The 18760-nt window shown below is 41.2% G+C and overlaps 5 protein-coding genes across 7 annotated transcripts; 2 read left to right on the top strand and 3 right to left on the bottom strand.

Annotated features, from left to right (window-relative positions):
• Positions 1-1639: 1639 nt before the first annotated feature.
• Positions 1640-3345, bottom strand: TSG101 (tumor susceptibility gene 101). Its single transcript, XM_088050437.1, has 6 exons — positions 3134-3345; positions 3003-3087; positions 2616-2954; positions 2177-2565; positions 1991-2124; positions 1640-1943 (listed from the first exon to the last, which is right to left on the bottom strand). Exons 1-6 carry the CDS (start codon positions 3176-3178, stop codon positions 1757-1759), a joined length of 1179 nt encoding a protein of 392 aa, XP_087906563.1. The 5' UTR covers positions 3179-3345; the 3' UTR covers positions 1640-1756.
• A 57-nt stretch (positions 3346-3402) lies between these two features.
• Positions 3403-5306, top strand: LOC148180028 (kelch domain-containing protein 4-like). The gene is made up of 4 exons (XM_088050436.1): positions 3403-3695; positions 3738-3908; positions 3954-4506; positions 4555-5306. Exons 1-4 carry the CDS (start codon positions 3582-3584, stop codon positions 5235-5237), a joined length of 1521 nt encoding a protein of 506 aa, XP_087906562.1. The 5' UTR covers positions 3403-3581; the 3' UTR covers positions 5238-5306.
• Positions 5237-12657, bottom strand: LOC148180027 (uncharacterized). Of its 2 annotated transcripts, none has more exons than XM_088050434.1 (8): positions 12566-12657; positions 10330-12470; positions 9034-9483; positions 8761-8885; positions 8307-8717; positions 6202-7661; positions 6065-6156; positions 5237-6019 (listed from the first exon to the last, which is right to left on the bottom strand). In XM_088050434.1, exons 2-8 carry the CDS (start codon positions 12397-12399, stop codon positions 5330-5332), a joined length of 5298 nt encoding a protein of 1765 aa, XP_087906560.1. In that variant the 5' UTR covers positions 12400-12470; positions 12566-12657; the 3' UTR covers positions 5237-5329. The 2 variants fall into 2 exon arrangements, with proteins under 2 accessions (XP_087906560.1, XP_087906561.1); XM_088050435.1 differs by having other exon boundaries at positions 5237-6010.
• Positions 12658-13151: 494 nt separating this feature from the next.
• LOC148180026 (crystallomitin S-Lap1-like) lies at positions 13152-14825 on the top strand. The gene has a single exon (XM_088029614.1). The coding sequence runs from the start codon at positions 13152-13154 to the stop codon at positions 14748-14750; it is 1599 nt and encodes a 532-aa protein (XP_087885740.1). The 3' UTR covers positions 14751-14825.
• Positions 14826-16855: 2030 nt separating this feature from the next.
• Positions 16856-18598, bottom strand: LOC148180025 (uncharacterized). 2 transcript variants are annotated; one of them, XM_088030368.1, is made up of 5 exons: positions 18481-18598; positions 17874-18086; positions 17447-17819; positions 17203-17398; positions 16856-17153 (listed from the first exon to the last, which is right to left on the bottom strand). In XM_088030368.1, exons 2-5 carry the CDS (start codon positions 18054-18056, stop codon positions 16952-16954), a joined length of 954 nt encoding a protein of 317 aa, XP_087886494.1. In that variant the 5' UTR covers positions 18057-18086; positions 18481-18598; the 3' UTR covers positions 16856-16951. The 2 variants fall into 2 exon arrangements, with proteins under 2 accessions (XP_087886494.1, XP_087886493.1); XM_088030367.1 differs by having other exon boundaries at positions 17447-18086.
• Between the last annotated feature and the right edge of the window lie 162 nt (positions 18599-18760).

Genomic DNA, 18760 nt, shown 5'->3' with positions numbered 1-18760 from the left:
GAGCCAATCTCTTTAAAAAGAAAACGTTTTATTTGCCACAAAATTGGTGGATGCGCCAGGCTAAAATTGAAAATTTCCAAAAATTGCTAACATCCGTCCCTGTTGCCCAAATACATTAATATTTAGAACAAGCGATAATCGAGTCAAGAATCAAAAGCATCAAAACTACCAAAATTACACGTCGAAGTCCAAACTATTTTGAATTTTTAGCTCTTCTTGAAAATGAAACTTTTCAAAATCTGTTCCTGTTGATAAAAAAGTTTGAAATTTGAAACAGACTATAATTAAGCCAGAATTTGTAATCTTTTCAAGTTTCAATGCGCTACACTTAAAACTACTTAAATTACACGTCGAAGTGTAAAATATTGTAAATTTTTGGCTTGTCTTAAATTGAAAATTTCTAAAATCTATCCCTGTTGCTCAAAAAATTTGAAATTTAGAACAGATTATAATTAAGCTAAAGTTAATAATCTCTTCAAGTTTTAATGCGCTAGCATTAAAACTACCAAAATTACATGTCCAAGTGAAAAATATTGTAAATTTTCGGCTCGTCTTGAAAATGAAAATTTGTAAAATTCGTTCCTGTTGCTCAAATTTGAAATTTCGAAATGATTATAATCAAGCTTATATTAGTAATCTCTCCAAGTTTCAATACCCTAGCATTAAAACTACCAAAATTACACGTCGAAGTGTAAAATATTGTGAATTTTTGGCTCGTCTTGAAAATGAAAATTTCTAAAATTTGTTCCTATTGCTCAAAAAATTTGAAACTTGGTACAGACTATAATCAAATAATCAAGTAACCTCTCCAAATTTTATTGACTTAGTATCAAAACTACCATATAGAAAATATTTTATTTTCCGCAAAATTGGTGGATGCGCCAGGCTAAAATGGATTTCCCAATTATTTTTTTTACCGTTTACAACATTAAATTGTAATACAAAAACTGAATTTATTATTTTTAAACTTCACTTCAGGAGATTTAATATCATCATAACTGCATTATTAGCAATCAAATCGCTAATTCATCGAATTTTTACCTTTAAAAGCATAGGCAAACAAATAACTTTAGTGTATATTTGGTTGCCTCACGAAACAAATTATTAAAATCTTATCTTTCCAATCAATATTTCAATTAAATTGATGACTTAAACACACAAAAGATGAGTTTGCCAGCAAAGCGAGCTAAACAAAAATTTAAAAAAGATTTCCGAAATACTGCTTTGACGAAGTTAGTAAAGTCCGTTTTTTTTTTAAAAACCACCAACACTGCAATTTTTCCCTGCATTACAACTGGCAACGTTGCCTAGGGAGATTTTTGGTGAGAAAATAGTTGTCAAATTTTTGACATTTCTGAAAATTGGGCAGTGTTTCCGTTAAAAACGTTTCTTTTACAGCCTGTTGGATTGCAAATCAAATGATTTAATAGTGAAAAGACTCGGCACAGCCTGAAAGGCCGTTTTGTGTAATCAAATTGTCAATTAGGCAGCTAACCTATTTGATTTTATCACCAAAAAGTCACCATCGACGACGTTGCCAGTTGTAAAGTGGTGGGAGAGTGCGGTGTTGGTGGTTTTTTAATAAAAAAACGGACTTTAGAAAATCAGTGTCTAGGGAAAAAGTAAAAAATAAAATTAATGAATATCTATATTATTTTATATACTATACTATAATATTACAACTTACAATAATATTTCAATCATTAATAAAAATACAGAGTATAATTAAAGCACAAGTTTTATAAATGCGTCACTTCTAAACAGCCAGCCCAGCTTTCTGACGGCATTTTTGCATCAACGCTCTCAGCATAAACTGCTTCCTTGAAAGAGTCCTAACTTGTCTAAGAAAAACATCCAAATCGATAACTCCACATCTTAAGGCTTCTCCCATGTAATATATTGCATCTTCCAAGGCGGCTTCCTCAGCAAAAGCGTTCAACAATCTGTAATAAGACATGAGAACCAAGCCAGTACAATCTTATCCACTCACTGTTTGTACAGCGGCGCTGTGGTCGTCACAGCATCGTCAATATCAATTTCTTCTTCATTACTAAGCCTCTCGATGGCTTTTTCAAGCTCTTGCTCTTTATCTTTTAACATTGTAATGTTTTTATCCAGATCAGTCTGTAAAAGTGTCTTTATTGTTTCACAATATTAAAAAGAAGCGACAACTTACCTGCTCCTTCTCTAGCCTGTTTAGCATTGTATTCAACTTCACTTTGCCCTGTTTGAGTTCCTCCTGAGTCCTTTGCAACGTTTCAAGTTCTGCTTGGTTCTGTTGAAACAACTCCTTCATTCTTCTCATTAGTTTTTCCTCAATAGCAGTCAACAAAGATTCTCTTATATGCTCATCCTTGATTGTCCCTGTCCCTCCAACTGCAGGAGCAGGCCCCCCAAACCCGCTCCCACTATATGGAGGATATGGGGTTGGATAAGGCGTGTAACCAGAAAAGGGCATGTTGCTTGAAGGGGGATAAGGAGGGTAAGCTCCAAATCCTGAGGTAGCTGGGTAAGAAGTTGGAGGATAAGGTGGCATGTAGTTTCCTCCAGGTTGAGGCATAAAAGCTGGAAACCACACCATCAACACAACCAAAATGTTGAATTTACAATCTTACAGTTACTAGGATAAGGGATGTCTGCTTCTTTAGGCTTTGCAAAAACAGGAGGTTGATCCCCAAACGTCACTATCATAACTTGAATAAGCCCTAACAATTCAGATGAGCCCTGGGCCCAGTCATGTAAATACGGCAAGTAGATTTTCCCATTTTGATCAACAAAAATTGACGGTTTTATTGACATATCTGCTGTGGGGCGCACGTAACAAATTGGGGCGTTCTTAGGATGAGTATCCATCAACCAGATACAAATTGGGATGTTGTACGTGTTACCCTTGTAACTGACCGGAATTGTACCATTTAAATTTACCAAATCCATGGGAGTTCCATCATTGAAAGCTACAATTAATTATTACTTAAAATTGAAGATTTTTTCACTGCACTCACTGTATGTTTCTTGGACCGGCGCCAAACCTTGGTAATGATTCACCACACTTAACACATCTCTTGCTGTAAGTTCAGGGTTGTGATACTACAATTAAAGAAGTTCAGTAATGATTTTTATGAGAAAAAAATACCTTTGAAAGCCAAAGACGTAGTCTGCTCTCGTCTACACCACCCATTGTCTACAGAACTGCTAATTACGTACAAACATTTACTTCTTGTTCTTTATCACGAAAATCCTTGAATATTTAGGAACACAATGACACTCGAATTAAAAATAATTACGCACATCTGACGTTTGACATTTCAATTTGACAGACTGTCATTGACTGGTGAGGGCGACATACGTCCCGTTATGAACGTGTGTATAATTGGTTGCCTAACGTCTACTTCCAAGAAAAATTTTATTAATAAAGAGTAATGAAGTTTGGATATTTGCTCTTTCTGAATTCTTTTCTTTAATTAGTTTACCGCTATCTGACAATTTTTTCAAAAAAATTTTAAAAAAAATAAGACGCAAAAAAAATATTTGTAGCTAAGACATACGGACCCACGTGCTTACCTAACCTAGAATTTCAAAAAATGGGCAAGAAGGGAAAAGACAAGAAAAAGGGTAAAGGAGCGGAGAAGACCGCCGCCAAAACCGATAAAAAGTTGGCCAACAAAATCAAAAAAGAACTGCAGAAAATCGGAGAGGTAACTTTGCCCTTTATCACACTTTTTCTGACACTATTTTAGGACGATATTGAGAACATTCTCTCGGAGATTGAAAAGGAAGAGAAGAAAAGACTTGAAGTCACAGAGAGTGTAATTGAAGCCCCCACGCGCCGCCTCAATTTCACCTTCATCCCACACCCTGACAAAGAACAGTTGATCCTATATGGGGGCGAATTTTATAACGGACAAAAAGTAGACTCAACTCCTCCAACTCTCTCACTATATATAAATTTTCAGACCTTTTTGTACAACGATTTGTTCTTTTATAACATTCCTACCAACACATGGAGTGTGATCAAAGCCCCTGCAGGGCCCCCACCGCGCTGCAGCCACCAAATGGTGGCCACCTCGGCCAACAAAGGCCAACTCTGGCTTTTCGGGGGCGAATTTGCCAGTCCCACTCAATCCCAATTTTACCATTATAGAGATCTGTGGGTTTATCACATTGCAACCAAGCAGTGGGAGAAAATCACAGCCCCAAATGGACCCTCCGCTAGAAGTGGCCACAGAATGGTTTATGTGAAAAAGAATTTGATAGTATTTGGCGGTTTTCATGATAATTTAAGAGACTACAAGTATTTCAATGATGTTTATTGTTTCAACACTGAAACTTACAAGTGGGCGAAACTAGAACCTGCAGGAACTCCACCAGCGCCAAGATCGGCGTGCTGCATGGTGCCTTTGAACGACGGAAGGGTACTAATTTATGGGGGGTACAGTAAAGAGAAAATTAGAAAAGACGTGGATAAGGGGCACACTTTCACAGACGCGTTTCTTCTAACCCCGGACAGTAAGTTATAACTACGCGTTGAATAATAATAGCCCCCTTTTTTCCCAGAGAACGATACCACAGGCACTAAGTGGAAATGGAGCCAAACCAAACTCGGCGGAAGCCACTTTTCGCCCCGTTGCAGCATGCCCATGACCTCCACCCCCAACAACACGACAGCTTATTGCTATGGGGGCGTTTTTGACGTCGAGGACGACGAGGAGAACCTCGCCGGGGTTTTCTACAGCGATTTTTATTCCCTAGATCTCGAAAAACTCTCTTGGAAAAGTGTGGTGGTCGGTTCAAAGAAATCCAAAGAGAGCAAGGATAAAAAAGCACCTTCTGAAGACGTGGACATGGACGAAGTGGCCAAATCCGTGGAAGCCACGACAGTTTCAGACGACGGAATATTCAAAGTGACCGTGGGCCCGGCATTGAACACCGCGGAGAAGAGTTCCACTGCTGAGACTGTGACGAAAGTTTTCCAGCCTTCGCCACGGATTAACTGCGGCCTGGCCATTAAGCACGGGGTTCTCTTCTTGTACGGCGGCATGTTCGAGGATGGTGACAAACAAATCACTTTCAACGACTTTTATTCCATTGATCTGAAGAAACTCGAGGAGTGGAGGACGATAACCAGTGATGATACCTCCAAGCAGGAGTGGCTGGGATCTGACGATGAATCAAATGATGAAGATGACGAAGAAACAAGTGAAGACGACTCCGAGTCGGAAATGGATGTCGATTCGTAAATGTTTATAAAAAATACTTTATTCAGACTTATAAAAGAAACAACAATTATACACAATTAGAAATACTCATTCAGCCTTATCACACACAAACCTCAATCCACAACAGGTTTCTTCTTGGAGAGTATCTTGGTGAAAACAGTCGCGGTTTCTTCGAGTAGCATCTTCATAATATCTTCAGTAAGTTGATTTTTAACACAAAGTTCGTCTTCATCGAAGTTGGTCCATTGAGAATTCTCCTCCAACAGTTCCGCGACTAGAACTTCATCGACGTGGTCCCGTTTCTTTCGTCCCCATTTAATAATAGCACTTTCGGCGATATGAATCTTCTTGAATCCAAACAACTCCTTCAAGGTTTGGTTCAACATTTTCTCCAAACCGGAAGCATCGGCCGGCTTCGGACGAACCAGCTGCGGCTTTTTAGGCGACATCCAAGAAGGTTCTTCAACAGTCTCAAACTGCTTGTAATGGTCTCTGACTACATCTTTACAGATGTTGAACATGAACTCCGCACACCCTTTCGCCACTTCTACGTTAGAAAAGAGTTTGAAACCGTGTTCGGAAAACTTAACTTTCTCGAGGTTGTTATTTTGGTACGCCTTGTAGAGAACCGTGGAGCTGTAACTGGCGACTTCGGTTATTTCTTTAACATCAGCCGGAAGAATAGTTTGCGGAAGAGACGACGATGATGAGGGCGGCGTGTAGGGCGGAGGCGGCTTGTTCGGTATTTCCCGCATGAACACGTACGGAAGCTCTCCTTTCTGCTGCTGTTCAATCTGTTTGATCTATGTGAAGAAATTAAAATTTTAACTTACAAACTCAAGTCTTACCTCTTGTTCAATTGCTAGTTGTTTCTTCCACAGCTCTTCAGCCTCGCTCCCGAAGATGTCTGTGGGCAACTGACGACCTTCCTCATTGGTTTCTACAAAGAAACGTAAAAATTGGTGAGACGGTGATGAGGGCTTACCATCAGGAGAGTTAACCGCTCCTCCAACATCGTACGCGGTAACGTAGAGATCTTGCAGTCTGGGGCTCTTATCTCCTCGACTAAGACTAGCATCGGCCAAAATCTCAGAGACTCGTTTTTTAACATCGATCTGGTTGAGGTCCTTCTTCGGGGTTTTGGGTTCCGAGTCTGTGGAGCTCGTTTCTTTGTCTTTCTTCAAGATGGAGATGTCTTCAGGCGCTTTTTCACTAGTGAGCTGATTATTTAGTTTGGTGAGAGATTCCTCAATTTTCGATGCAGATTCTAAAGCTTCTTCTAATTCTAACAAGTCTTTCTTTGTGTCTTTTGTAGATACGCTTTCGTCCGTGGAAACTGAACGGGGGCTCAGAGACCGATCTTCAGTTATCTTCTGGTTTGAATCTTCTGAATCCTCAACTGTGCCGGCAGTTTGGGTTTGTTCCTGTTCAGTTACTAATTCCGTTTCTTCGCGAGTGGATGTTAACTGTGGTGACGATTCTTCTACGTCTTGGTTTTCAGGTAAAGAAACTTCTTCTAGTTTTTCTTTGATGAATGTGAGATTCGCTGGTTCTTCCACGGGGTCTTCATTAATGATAATCTCGTTGTCATCAGTTTTATTTTTTTCTAGTAGTGTTGAAACCTCTGGGGATGCTGACTGATTCAAGTTTTCGTCTTCAGAAATCGACTCTTTACTTGACGAAACCTCTTCATCTTCTGGAGTGTTGGCATCGTCTTTTGCTGAAGAAGCTTCTTCTAGAATTGAGTCTGTTGGGTCTTGTTCTTTCTCAGTGGTGATAACACTTGTCTCCCTGCCTGTGGTGTCTTTAAAATCGCTAGTGCCGCTGAGGGTCCGTTCAGAAATGTCTTCTTCGGGTTGATTGGGTGTCATACTCTTGTTTGATTGACTAGACCTGTCCAAATCCTCCTTCACCGACCCAAAATCCTCTGATTTCTTGCTCAGCGTGGAAATCTCGTCCTCGATTTTACTAAAATTATCAATCAGCTCCGAAATCGAGGAAATCTGCGTCTTCTCTCCCTGCGAATTGATAATTTCCTGAACGGACTCCGCTTCGAAACCCGACGAGTAATTCACATCGTCACTTTTCCCGGACTTTTCGCCCTCGCTGTTCGCCTCACTGCTTTTCGCCTTTTTGTTCTTATTCGAATACTGTCTGGCACTCTCACAAAACCGCTCCAGAGCGACCTGCGACATGACGTAGACCTTATCTTCGTCGAACTTCTTCTCGTCCGAACCGGTCATGTTCCTCCACAGCTGCTGGAGTTGCTTCCCTTTGAACCTGTGCTTTTCTTTGTCTTCCGACGCCTGTTTCACCACCGACGTCGCTGCGGCCTCCAACTCGTTGATCTTCCGCTCTTCGTCGAGCAGCTTCCGATGCCATCGCAACAACTCCTCGGCGGCTTTGCGGCGCTTCTGCAGAGCGGCCTCTCGCATCAATAGGGTCCTGAAAATGACGCAATTTTAGTTACGCGAGGAGAAACGGCGGCTGGGTTTTAATAATAACAGAGCAAGAGTGGCGGCGGCGCTGAATGGAGTGCTGACTAATTTTGAAACGTGGATTTCCTCCGTATAGGAAGCTTCCTTACTGAAAAGTCGCGGCTGGACCGGCGCCAACAGGATATCTAATTTAAGCCGCGCTGTTTTTAATCATTTCTAATTTCTTTCGTAATAATAGACTTCAACGGCCGTAATTGATGGAGGCTATTTCTGTTGAGCCCGAAAACTCACGCTCCTTTGGTAAACATTGTGCTCGCGGGACCACGAAGCTACAAGGTTGGAAAACCAGACGTAAACACGACATTTAACAGTCGATTTACGGTTTACGATTTAAGCTTCGACGTGCCAATGGCAGCTTCGTCTTCTTCCACGGTTTGGACTTTGGCCGAAACTATTTCAAAGGTTTTAATTCCGCGTAATTTAAACTAATTAAGCAATCAACACAGATGTCATCGCATCATTTCAAGCCGCTTAAACCGAAATAACTGAGCCCCTTAAACAGACCTAACTTCAGTACCATTCAACCCACTAACTCGACACCGCGAATTCCGCTGACTCCGCTTCGTTCTGCCGTCGTCGGCACTTTCCTCACCTTTTCGCGTTAGAAACATCGACGTCTCCCATCGAGACATCCAACTCGGAGCTTTCGGAAATCTTCACGGATTTGAGCGTAACATTCAGCACGTCTTCAATTGAGCTCTTCAAAGAAGTGGAGGTCTCGGAATGGATGGACTCACTGCAACTCTGCACAACCCTCAAGGGCCCCACGCTGCGTCTTTCCTCTCGTTTCTTCACTGTGATTTTTGACATGTTTGTGGATAGTTGGGTTTTGACTAGGTTTCTTTGCTGCTTCAACGTGTTTTTGCGATGTTCGGAAGCCTCCTTCTGCATCTGTCTTAGTTTGCGGATCTCATTGCGTTCTTGCTCATGTTTGATGAGGATTCCGCGCTGCTTTTTCTTGAGGAGGGAGGCCTCTTGGATTTTACCGGTTTCTATGAGGTGTCTAGAAATTGAATTAGACGAGAACGACAGGTGCGGAAACTTACTTTCTTTGGACTTCTAGCCAGACGAGCTCTGTTTTAGTCCGGTCAAGCAGAGCTTGTTCGCGGATCTTAATAATCACTTTCAGCTGCTGGATTCTTGAGTCTTCGTCTTTTATGAGTTGGTCGAACTGAAACAAACAAGGCGCTTGTATCCAAACTACTGATTTCATTGTTTATTATTGCATGTAGAAAGTGATAAGTCTAATAATGGAGATTCTTATCTTACTCGTGTTTAATGTTTACTTAGGTATGAGTGATTAAGTCATGAAAACTTACGACATTCAGTGAGACGATATTGCAGTTCTTCGCGTCAAAATTCTCGATATTCGCCACAGAAACATCGGAATTTCTCCCTTCATCCACGGAAATATTACTACTCTCACCCAACTTGCTCAAATTCCAGTCGTTCGACAACGAAATATTAGGCAAAGTCTTCTCAGTGACCAAACTATGACTCAAAAAACCAGAATTTACATCATCACCGATCTCCGATCCTCGTGAGAAGTTAACACTCGAATCCCTGGTGACGTTAGTCGAAGTTCTTGTAATAACAGAAGTCTGCGTGTCCACGTTCTGAAGAATCTTCGTCATGGACAAGTTAGTTTCTTGCTTGCTCTTGAAGTTCTCGAAGGCTTGTTTGGCGGCGGTGAACTGTTTGAATGACTCGTTGAAGTCGTTCAGAAGACGAACTTCCGCCTCGAATTTTAGATGGATTTCGTTGACGTTCTATGGAGAGAAATATTAACGTGGAGGACGTGCAGGTAGGAATGGAGTTATCAGGAGCGGCAAGGCGCCAGTCGTGATTAATCATAAAGAATTCACGCAGATAAAGTCAATTTAATCGTTTTTAATGAAGAAGTAAACAAGGCATTCCGTGCATTTTCAAAGGGGCAAATAAACAAGTTTGATAAGCGATAGACTCATTCTTGGTCACTTAATTTTGTTTTTTAATACAAAAAGTGATACTAAGGGCCGATTTCACCATCCAGTTAAACTAAGATTAGTTTCTCTTAAACGTAGATCAATAAAAAATATGATTTCACCAACATTTTTAAACTGAGTTTAGTACTAATCTACGTTCAGCAAGTAACTGGGCAATTTCAACCAGTTAACGATCTAAAACTGAGATTAATGAATTGCCAATTTTGCCATTTGTATTTTTATCAAAATTGAGAGAAAAAGAGGTGATTTTTGGCGATTCTAGTAAGAAAAATAGTGAATTTGTGGTCCCAGGAGGCCTAACGGACTACATGCATAGTCTTGATGCTAAATTTCATTAATTTTAAATTATTTCTAAAATATCTCGATTTTTCAAAAAAAATTAATTCAATTTGCATCAAAAAAAAAAATTCCACGAACATTTTTGAAATTTTTTTATTTCTATTAGACCACCAAATTTGTTTATAAAAGATCCACATAAAATTAAATTGTCACCATTCCAAAACATGCTTAAAAAAATTTCAATTTTCAAAAGCGCTAATTGGTGAAATCGGCCCTAAAGAGAGCGCTAAAGAGAGTTTCAATAAAACAACAAAAAACTGCGTTATCAATGAATAATTTAGTACGACTTACATTAGTGGGGGTTGCATGCCTTATGGTGATGTTCTTCATCTGGCTTTTGGCAATTTCGTTCCGTTCCGTACTGCCAAGTGGTGGTTTCCTCAAGTTTACCACTTTACCATGAGAACTCTTTGAATTCTTCAAGCTTTCGGGTACAGAGTCCGTTGTACTTTTAGAAGAGTCACTTTCTAGCAACAGCGACTTCAGGGTTTCGTCCGAATGCTCTCTACTTTCGCGATTTAATAAGATTTTCGTATTCTTCTTTATGCTAGACATCAAAGAGGTTGACTTCTTTAAAAATCCGCTCTTTTCGGAACTATTCTGATCGGTTCTAACCGTAAGAGAAACGGATGGTTCTTTCAGATTTAGAGACTCAAAGCTTTGCTTTTTCGAGGAGCTGCTGAAGAAGTCTTTAATTTTCGACTTCGTCGATTTAGTACTTCTTGTGGTCTTTATAGTTTCGTCAGATCCCTCAGGTTCTGGCGGTTTCTTCTCACTAAGAACAGTCTTAATACTGCTGTCTGACTTTTCGTTATTAATACTTTCTTTCTGAAAATCGGAACTGTATTTATCACCTTCTGAATACCCATTGGACTCCGATGGAGGTTTAGACTTCAAATTCAAGTCTTTCACCTTACTCAAACTTAAATTAGGCTTTGAATGGACCGACAAACTCTCGCTGGAAATATCCGGAATATTTTTCGAAGTATCAGAGTCGCTATCATACAACAGTTTCCTTGAAGCCCCGTCTTTATCGGACTTATGGAACTTAGAAACAAGCCCCAAATTGTCAATTTCCTTGAGATCGAGATTGGGGCCTTTGTGCGAAGCGAACGACTTCAACTCGCTCTTCGCACTCTGAATCAACATCTCTTTAATCTCCTCCTTGGATTTGACTTCGGGAGTTTGAGCAACTACATCAGAAGTTACAGGCGAGTTGATGGCATGCTGGAGCTTCTTTTTCACGGTGCTTATGAAATTATAAGGATATGGCAAAACTTTCGGGGGCTGCATCCACGGGACGTCGAAATTATTCGTTCGGGACGTCTGCGTTTCTTTCGTGTCTTTAACGCAGGCGTCGGTCATCACGGCAAGTTCTGGCATCGGTTTGGGTTTCTTAACTTCTGGGGGTTTTTCCCTCGAAGCTGGTAGAGTCTCCGGTTTGTTTCTACGAGAGGAACTTCGTTCTTTCGATTGTTCATCTGCCTCTTCCTTTGGTGGAAAAACTAACGAATTGCGATCAACTTCCGGGGGGCGCAAATGATCAACCTCTGAGCCCTTTAAAGTTTCGGCTGGTGGAAACGCGGTTTTGTCCATCTGGCCGAGTTCCACTTCTGGAGGGCGCAGATGATCCATGCCGACATTCTGTCCACCAGTGACGGTTTCTGCGGGCTTCTTCCTAATTCGCGGTCGACTTGTTCTTTCGTTCGTTGGTCCATTACGTTCTTGTGGTGCTTTTATTCCCTCTCGCGAGGCGCTTTTCGTTCTAGTCGCCGACACCTGTCTCTGCCGCTCTTGAGATCTAGAAAAATTCGTTTTCTTGAGATTTTCCGTTGATTTGTGGCGCGGACTCGTTTTATCGAATCTAACAGGAGGTGGCTCCCTGGATTTTGAGCGTTCTCTCTTCAACTGAACATTTTTACTGACCAACTCGCGGGCCCTCTCATGTAATTCTCTCAATTTATCCTTCTTGATGGAAACTTTCGTGTCAGCGACGTTGATCTGCGCGCGTAGCTGCTCCGCTCGTTTCTCCTTCTGCTTTTTTATATATTCACGGGCTTCAACAGGGTTGTAGTTCTTGCTCTTCCTAGGACTAGTTTTGTTAGTTTCAATTTTATTTGTAACTGCGGATGGCGACTTCTGGCGACCGGTGGAAGGTTCTTTGGAAAAAACAGGCAAAGGCAAAATTTTCTCCGCCAGTTTCTTCTCGCGATTTGTGTTGATGGGGTTCAATTGAGCCCCCACGTTGAAGAGCTGTTCAAGCTCGTTTTTTAGCTGCTCGATTTCTCGCTTTGTGTTTCTTACGCGGGAACTCACATCTTCGACATCTCTTACGTTTCGTGCGGCGGAATTTGTACTCATTGTTAGAAGGGTTTTTGAATTGGAATGTTTCAGGCAAAAAATGAGTCGGAATTAATCGCGGGGCTACACACCTGCGAATTGAAAGAAAAGTAATCAAAATATGAAAGTCGGGGATTTATTAATGGGATTATTAATCGTTTTAATGAAGTTTATTTAAAAATCTCACCTTTTTGCACATTTTAAAAATGTCAACCGTTCACTACATAACCTCACAGTTCGAGTTTTGTTCGGAATTTTAAATCCCCGATCAAGGACATCAGGACTACTTTTTGCCAACCGAAAAAAGTTGAAGCCGAAGTCCCCAGATTTTTTTTGAGTTTTGTTAATTTTTTATTCTTATTGCCACTAATACGAGCAAATTTAACATTTTTATTTATTATTTTATTTTGAATTAATTAAATCAACCGCTTTAGATTGTAATGATTTTTTATTTTCTTCCTGTTATCCGTATTTAAAAATTTCAACCAATAGAACAAAGGAATGTCGTACTACTGACCAATAAGATTCAAACTACCCCTAAAAGTGTATAAAAAAATACCGCCAAAAAAATCAAACCAGAATTCAAGATTCTGAATGTTGGGGTTGATTTTTACTGCCGGAAAAACAAGGAAGGCTGTTTCGATTTCCACGCTTAAACCTGAGATCGTCAACGCTACCAAATAAACAAAAATTCATTCCCAAATTTTGACACAAATTTTTTAAAATAAAATTGTGAGTAATGTACAAGTAAATATTCGCAAGTCTCGAGAACCATGGCGCTCCGCTTCGCAGAACGCGCAATAACTTTACTACGCACCCCGCGTTTACATAGATTCTATGCAACAGTTTGTGGCAAAGCAGAAAAGGATGAAGACCCCTGCAAAAGTCACTTAAATAAAGGGCTAGTTCTGGGTCTGTACACCAACAAAGAAGACCCCTTGGACCCTGGAAAACTGACCCCAACAGGCGACAGATACAACCGAATGGTTTGCAACCGCCTCGTCGACCTCATGAAGTACGCCGGTCCTCCCCCAAGCCGAGGCGAGGTGCGAATCTTCTACAATCTAGAAAACGAAATCAGTTCAGTAGCCGTGGTGGGTTTAGGCAAAGAATGCCAAGGCTACGACGTCTTCGAAGAGATGGACGAAGGCAAAGAGTCAATCCGAGTGGCGGCGGCTGCTGGATGTCGAGCTCTGCAAGAACTGCGAGCTACAAAGATCTTCGTTGAGAGTTTCGGACACGCAGAATCGTCAGCTGAAGGCGCAGCTTTAGGAGTCTGGTTATTCCAAGAGAAAAAGAGGAAAGAGCACCAACTTCTCATCCCGCAATTAGAGTTATGGGACGATTGCGACTGGACTGGGTGGCAAATCGGTCTGCAGAAAGCCGCCGCTCAAAACTTGGCCAGGCAGTTGATGGACACTTCCGCAAACTACATGACACCGACGTCGTTCGCCCAGAACGCAGTCGAAGTTCTTTGTAAAAGCGGTGTTAACGTCGAGGTGAAAGTCAGAGGTTGGGCAGAGACCCAGAAGATGTTCGCGTTTCTTGCCGCGGCCCAAGGCTCCTGCGAACCTCCTATTTTTCTCGAGTTGAGTTACTACGGCGCTGCAAGAGACGAAAGACCTGTGGTGCTTATTGGTAAAGGCATAACGTACAACAGTGGAGGTCTTTGTTTGAAGGATTGTATAACGCAGGAGAAGATGAGGGGGGACATGGGAGGCGCCGCTTGCGTGGTGGCCGCCTGCAGAGCAGTGGCAGGTCTCCAACTCCCGATCAACATCCGCGCTCTCATCCCTCTCTGCGAGAACATGCCAGGATGTGCTGCAATGCGCCCCGGCGACATCGTCAAAGCAATGAACGGAAAAAGCATCAAAATTGAATCCACAGACGCTGCTGGAAGGCTCTGCTTAGCCGACGCTCTTGTCTACGCGCAGAATTTCTGGCCGCGACTTATAGTCGACGTGGGAACTATGAGCGACGACATCAAGAAAGCCCTCGGGAAGGCCGCCAGTGGCGTCTTCAGCAACTCCGAAGCTCTTTGGGAGTACATGTTAGCGGCTTCGATGCACACTGGTGATAGAGTGTGGAGGTTCCCTCTTTGGGAGCACTTCGCGCACTTGGTCGCTCGCCATCATCCCTCAGTGGACGTGAAAACGTACGGAAGAGGCTTCAGACCTAGAGATGGAGAGGCGTGTCGAATAGCAGCGTTCTTGAACGAGTTTGTGCCATGTGGAGATTGGCTGCACATGGATACTCGAGGTGTGATGTACAGCGGCGGGCACGATTACCCGTATCTGCGTGAAGGGATGTCTGGAAGGCCCACGAGGACTCTTGTGGAATTCTTGTCGCAACTTGTCTGCAACCGTGAATAAGCCACGTGTCATTGTTGTGCTGTACCGCATCGAAATCTTGGTAAAAAGACACAAAAATTGCTCTGTAGATTTTATTTCGACTCTTGTATAATTCATGCATAAAATTTAATAAATAACAGCATATAATTTATTATTCTCTTTTTCTGCACGTGTTTCGTAGACATTTGTACAGGCTAATAGTAAAATATTAAATTTTTAGTCAAACTTTAGATATGTTTCGTATTGCTACCTATAATACTGAACTTTACCCCAATTCGAAATTCCACTAGGAAATATCTTCAACTCGCTATTTCTAGGTCTAATTAAGATTAGAATGGTCAATTCCTAGTTTCAAAAACTCGAAATTTCAATTGAATGCGTGCAAGAATTGGTAACCACCATCGAGCGCATTCCAGTTTTGTTGGCAGTACGTGAAGAACTTGATCCTATTTCATAACGAGTAAAACACTCACGACATATCTAGGTAAGTTTATCTTATTTACATTTAACACAAGAAGTTAGAGTGGCCAAATTCTTGAAGATAAAAGTGCGTATTCTCTTGAAGATATGTTTGATTTTACGAAGATTTTTTTCTTATCAGTTAGGTATCATTTTATTCTTGTAGCCAACAAGTCTATCGGTTAATTTTTCCGGCAGAGAATTACCGATTTACAAAGGTTGTAGTTTCTTTTTATCTGTTTTAGTTTCCAGGAACTCAGTCATTTGTTGTCGTAAGTGACTTTTGAGTCCAGATTTGAAATCTGCGTAAAATTCTGCGTAAAATGAGCTATAATAACTCAATTTTACTCCAAGAATAAGCGAGATATCGATTTCAGAACTATAATTTTAGTCGTGTATTTTTTCCGAAAAATTCCAACTTTCGAGTTTTGAAAAATTTAGGAACGATTTCGTAGCTAAAAAATCGCGAGAAAAACGATGGCAAAAACCGTTTCTTTCGATCTGTCGTGGTTTCCGAGATATTGAGCACAAATTGTTTCGAACCTTCAAAAATTTGGCGCTCTGGCGACAACCCACAAATTCAAACGGCCATTACTCAGTTATTTGTTGACGTACGTTAAAAATTCTCCCGGTTTTGGATTCAGCGTGACATTTTGCGTAAAATGAGCCCACATTTGTTAAATTTGCTTAATAGATAAACAAGGCATTGGCCAAAAACTGTTTTGAAGAGGTGATTTTCAATCACTGCTCTCAATGTGAAAACAACGTTTAATACCTTTGTGTTAAACATCATTCGAAAGAGGAGCTCGAAATCTATCTACTGGCCAAATTTGAGATCGATCGGGCAAACAGTTTACGAGTTATAGTCAAAAATAAAAAAAATTAAAAATGTTCATCGTTTGAGTCAGAATTTTTTTTCGCGAAAAATCGACTATCAAATTTTGAAAACATTTTCTGACGTAAAATGAGCCGATAAAAACAATGGCGCAAACCGCATCTCAATATCTCTAATAGTTTCCGAGATATTTAACTTTAAAAATCAGGAAAAATTAGGAAAAATGAAAATCAACTGTTTGAAACTTTGATCGGCCAGAACTCAGTTATTTGTTGTCGGATCTAAATTTCAATCCCAGATTTGGAATCTGCGGAAAATTCTGCGTACACTGATGTATAATAACTTAAGTTTACTCCAAAAAAATAAGCGAGATATCGATATCAGAGGTTTGGCATAGTTTGGCATTTTGCAGAAGTTCAAAAAATTAGCATTGTGTAACTTGCTCTGCTGAACCAATCAGAGAGCCGCATTTTAAATTTGGCGCCTACAAAAAATTCTCTGCAGGAAAAATAGCCTTTAACACGCTCATTTTCCTGGGTGCAACTATTAACTAGATTAATTGATACGCTACAAGAGTCATTTCTACTCTACCAAAGTCCAATTCTTATAATTACTTTAGATCTCACCTCTAAGAACTCGTTTTAGGCCATTTTAACTCTTATAATCGCTAGATTAAAAATAACTACCGACAACATGCAATGTCTTCTTAAATCTAGCCACTCGTCCCTCTCAACATCGCAACAGACAATAAAACATTGATCAGTTTCCAGCAACACGTCTTAATTTTTTCCGTCTCTTTAAGAAAATAACACTTGTGATTGGTCTATGGCCACAATCACAAAAGCAACCCTTCCATTTACAAGGCCGTAATCTGTACTTTGTTATCATTTGAACTGGTGCTGATCTGGTGACCAGCGTGTAGCTATAGTTATGTTTGCGACTGAGCCAGGGAAGCGCTGGTGGATTCTTTGACAATATTGGTGGTCTTGTGCTTCTCATCCAGCCAATCATACATTGGGTACTCGCAACAGATGAGGAATTTAAGGAACTGAGGGACTTCGACGTAGATTCCTGGAGGAATCGGGATTAAGGGACTAGTCGAGGATTTGTAGTAACGATACTCGGAGATACTGAAAGTCCTGATTAGTTAAAGTTTGTTGGTTTCCTAATCAAACTCACTCTCTGTATTTATCGTCGGAAGACCTTTCCAGCAGTGGAATCCCTGATAGGAACAAAATAATGAGAGTTGTGAAGAGAGGAGACATGATGGCGATCCATTCAAATCCCTCCAGGACGTTCAAAGAGATCACGAAGATCCCCCACCAGAGGATAATCTCGCCGAAGTAATTCGGGTGGCGAGACAGCCTCCATAGCCCTGCGATTTTATTATAAAGACAGATCCGCCTCTATGGAGATGTCTTACCATCATTGCACCATTTCCCTTGATTTTCCGGATCTTGCCGGAACGAAAACTTCTGTAAATCTGCGTACGTTTCCGCTAGCAATCCCACCACAAAGAAGCAAGTTCCTGTGGAGTCCAAAGGAGTCATCGTCTTCGGCGCTGGAGGAATCGAATGCCTCGGCGAGTTGATGATGATGACCGGTAAGCTCACCACGTACACCCAGACCGCCTGGAAGGTCCAGAAAATCGCAAACCGAATGGTGTTGCTCTTCTTATCTTCAAACTGCTTGTCTCTTCCGATTTTGATAATCCGGTACAGGAGGTACCCGGATAAACGGAGACCCCAGAGACATACGAAGACGGTGACCATCAACTGGCGGCTGTCGTAACTTTTCTGTGGAATTAACAGAATTGGGGTGGAGTGGGTTAAAAAATGGAGAAATTGTACCTTGCCCCCTTGCCCACAGAAGAATGTAAGGAGCGCTAAGATAATGAAGTTAATGCCGCCGCAGAAATCGGTGACTTTGTCCATTTGGAACGTGGCGGCGATGGTGAAGAAGATGATTTGCATGCATACTGTCACAATGGCACTGATGGCGAAGTGATCCTCGTCGAGGATGTCGACGGCCATGTTCGGGGAGATTTTGCTCCAGGTCTTGTCCTAGAACGGGGGAGAACTAGCAGAGCCAGAATTGTTTATTGGGACAAAGCGCATTTTCCCGGAGAACGTGATAACAGCACGCAATCAATAAAATCGCCGATTCTAGTCTAATTTCTAAACAAATTTACGCGGTGATGAGATGCGCCGGCACGTTTTTCATCTCCTGAAATCGATACTTCCGCCACCCTTCTAGTAACGTCTATAATTCTATTTAGAATTCTGCACTAAATATAAATCCAACACTCGATCAATCCAGCCAACGAGTTAAAACAGCGAAATGTTGAGCCTTTGGGTAAAGAGTCGGAAATAAATGAGCACTCTGTCAATCACCAATTAATTATTGATTAACTGTCTCTAAATTTTCCAAGCAATTTTGCCAACTCATGCAACTTACAAAACATTTTCTTCGAAACTCGGCGTCGCGATGCTAGCGTCGTTCCCTCGACGACTGCACTGGTGATCTGACGAGAGGAGTGCGCAAACAGGCAAACATCAACTGTGATTCGTTCTGATGGAGTAAAATTAATTGGGTGCGAGTTAGATTCGGACGTTTGAAATTGGGGAAAGTTTTCCGCCTGTTGGTCGTTATTTGTGGCTGAAATTAGGTCGCAATGAATTTTATTGCTTAGGCAGCAATTATTGTATTGGGAGAGTCAGTTTATATTTTGAGTTGT

This window comes from Gnatocerus cornutus, chromosome 2 (genome assembly GCF_029298725.1).
Source record: "Gnatocerus cornutus isolate USDA-ARS CGAHR chromosome 2, icGnaCorn1.1, whole genome shotgun sequence".
Classification (NCBI taxonomy): domain Eukaryota; kingdom Metazoa; phylum Arthropoda; class Insecta; order Coleoptera; family Tenebrionidae; genus Gnatocerus; species Gnatocerus cornutus.
Note: the sequence above shows the minus strand (reverse complement) of the source record. Positions and strands in the feature narration are given on the sequence as shown.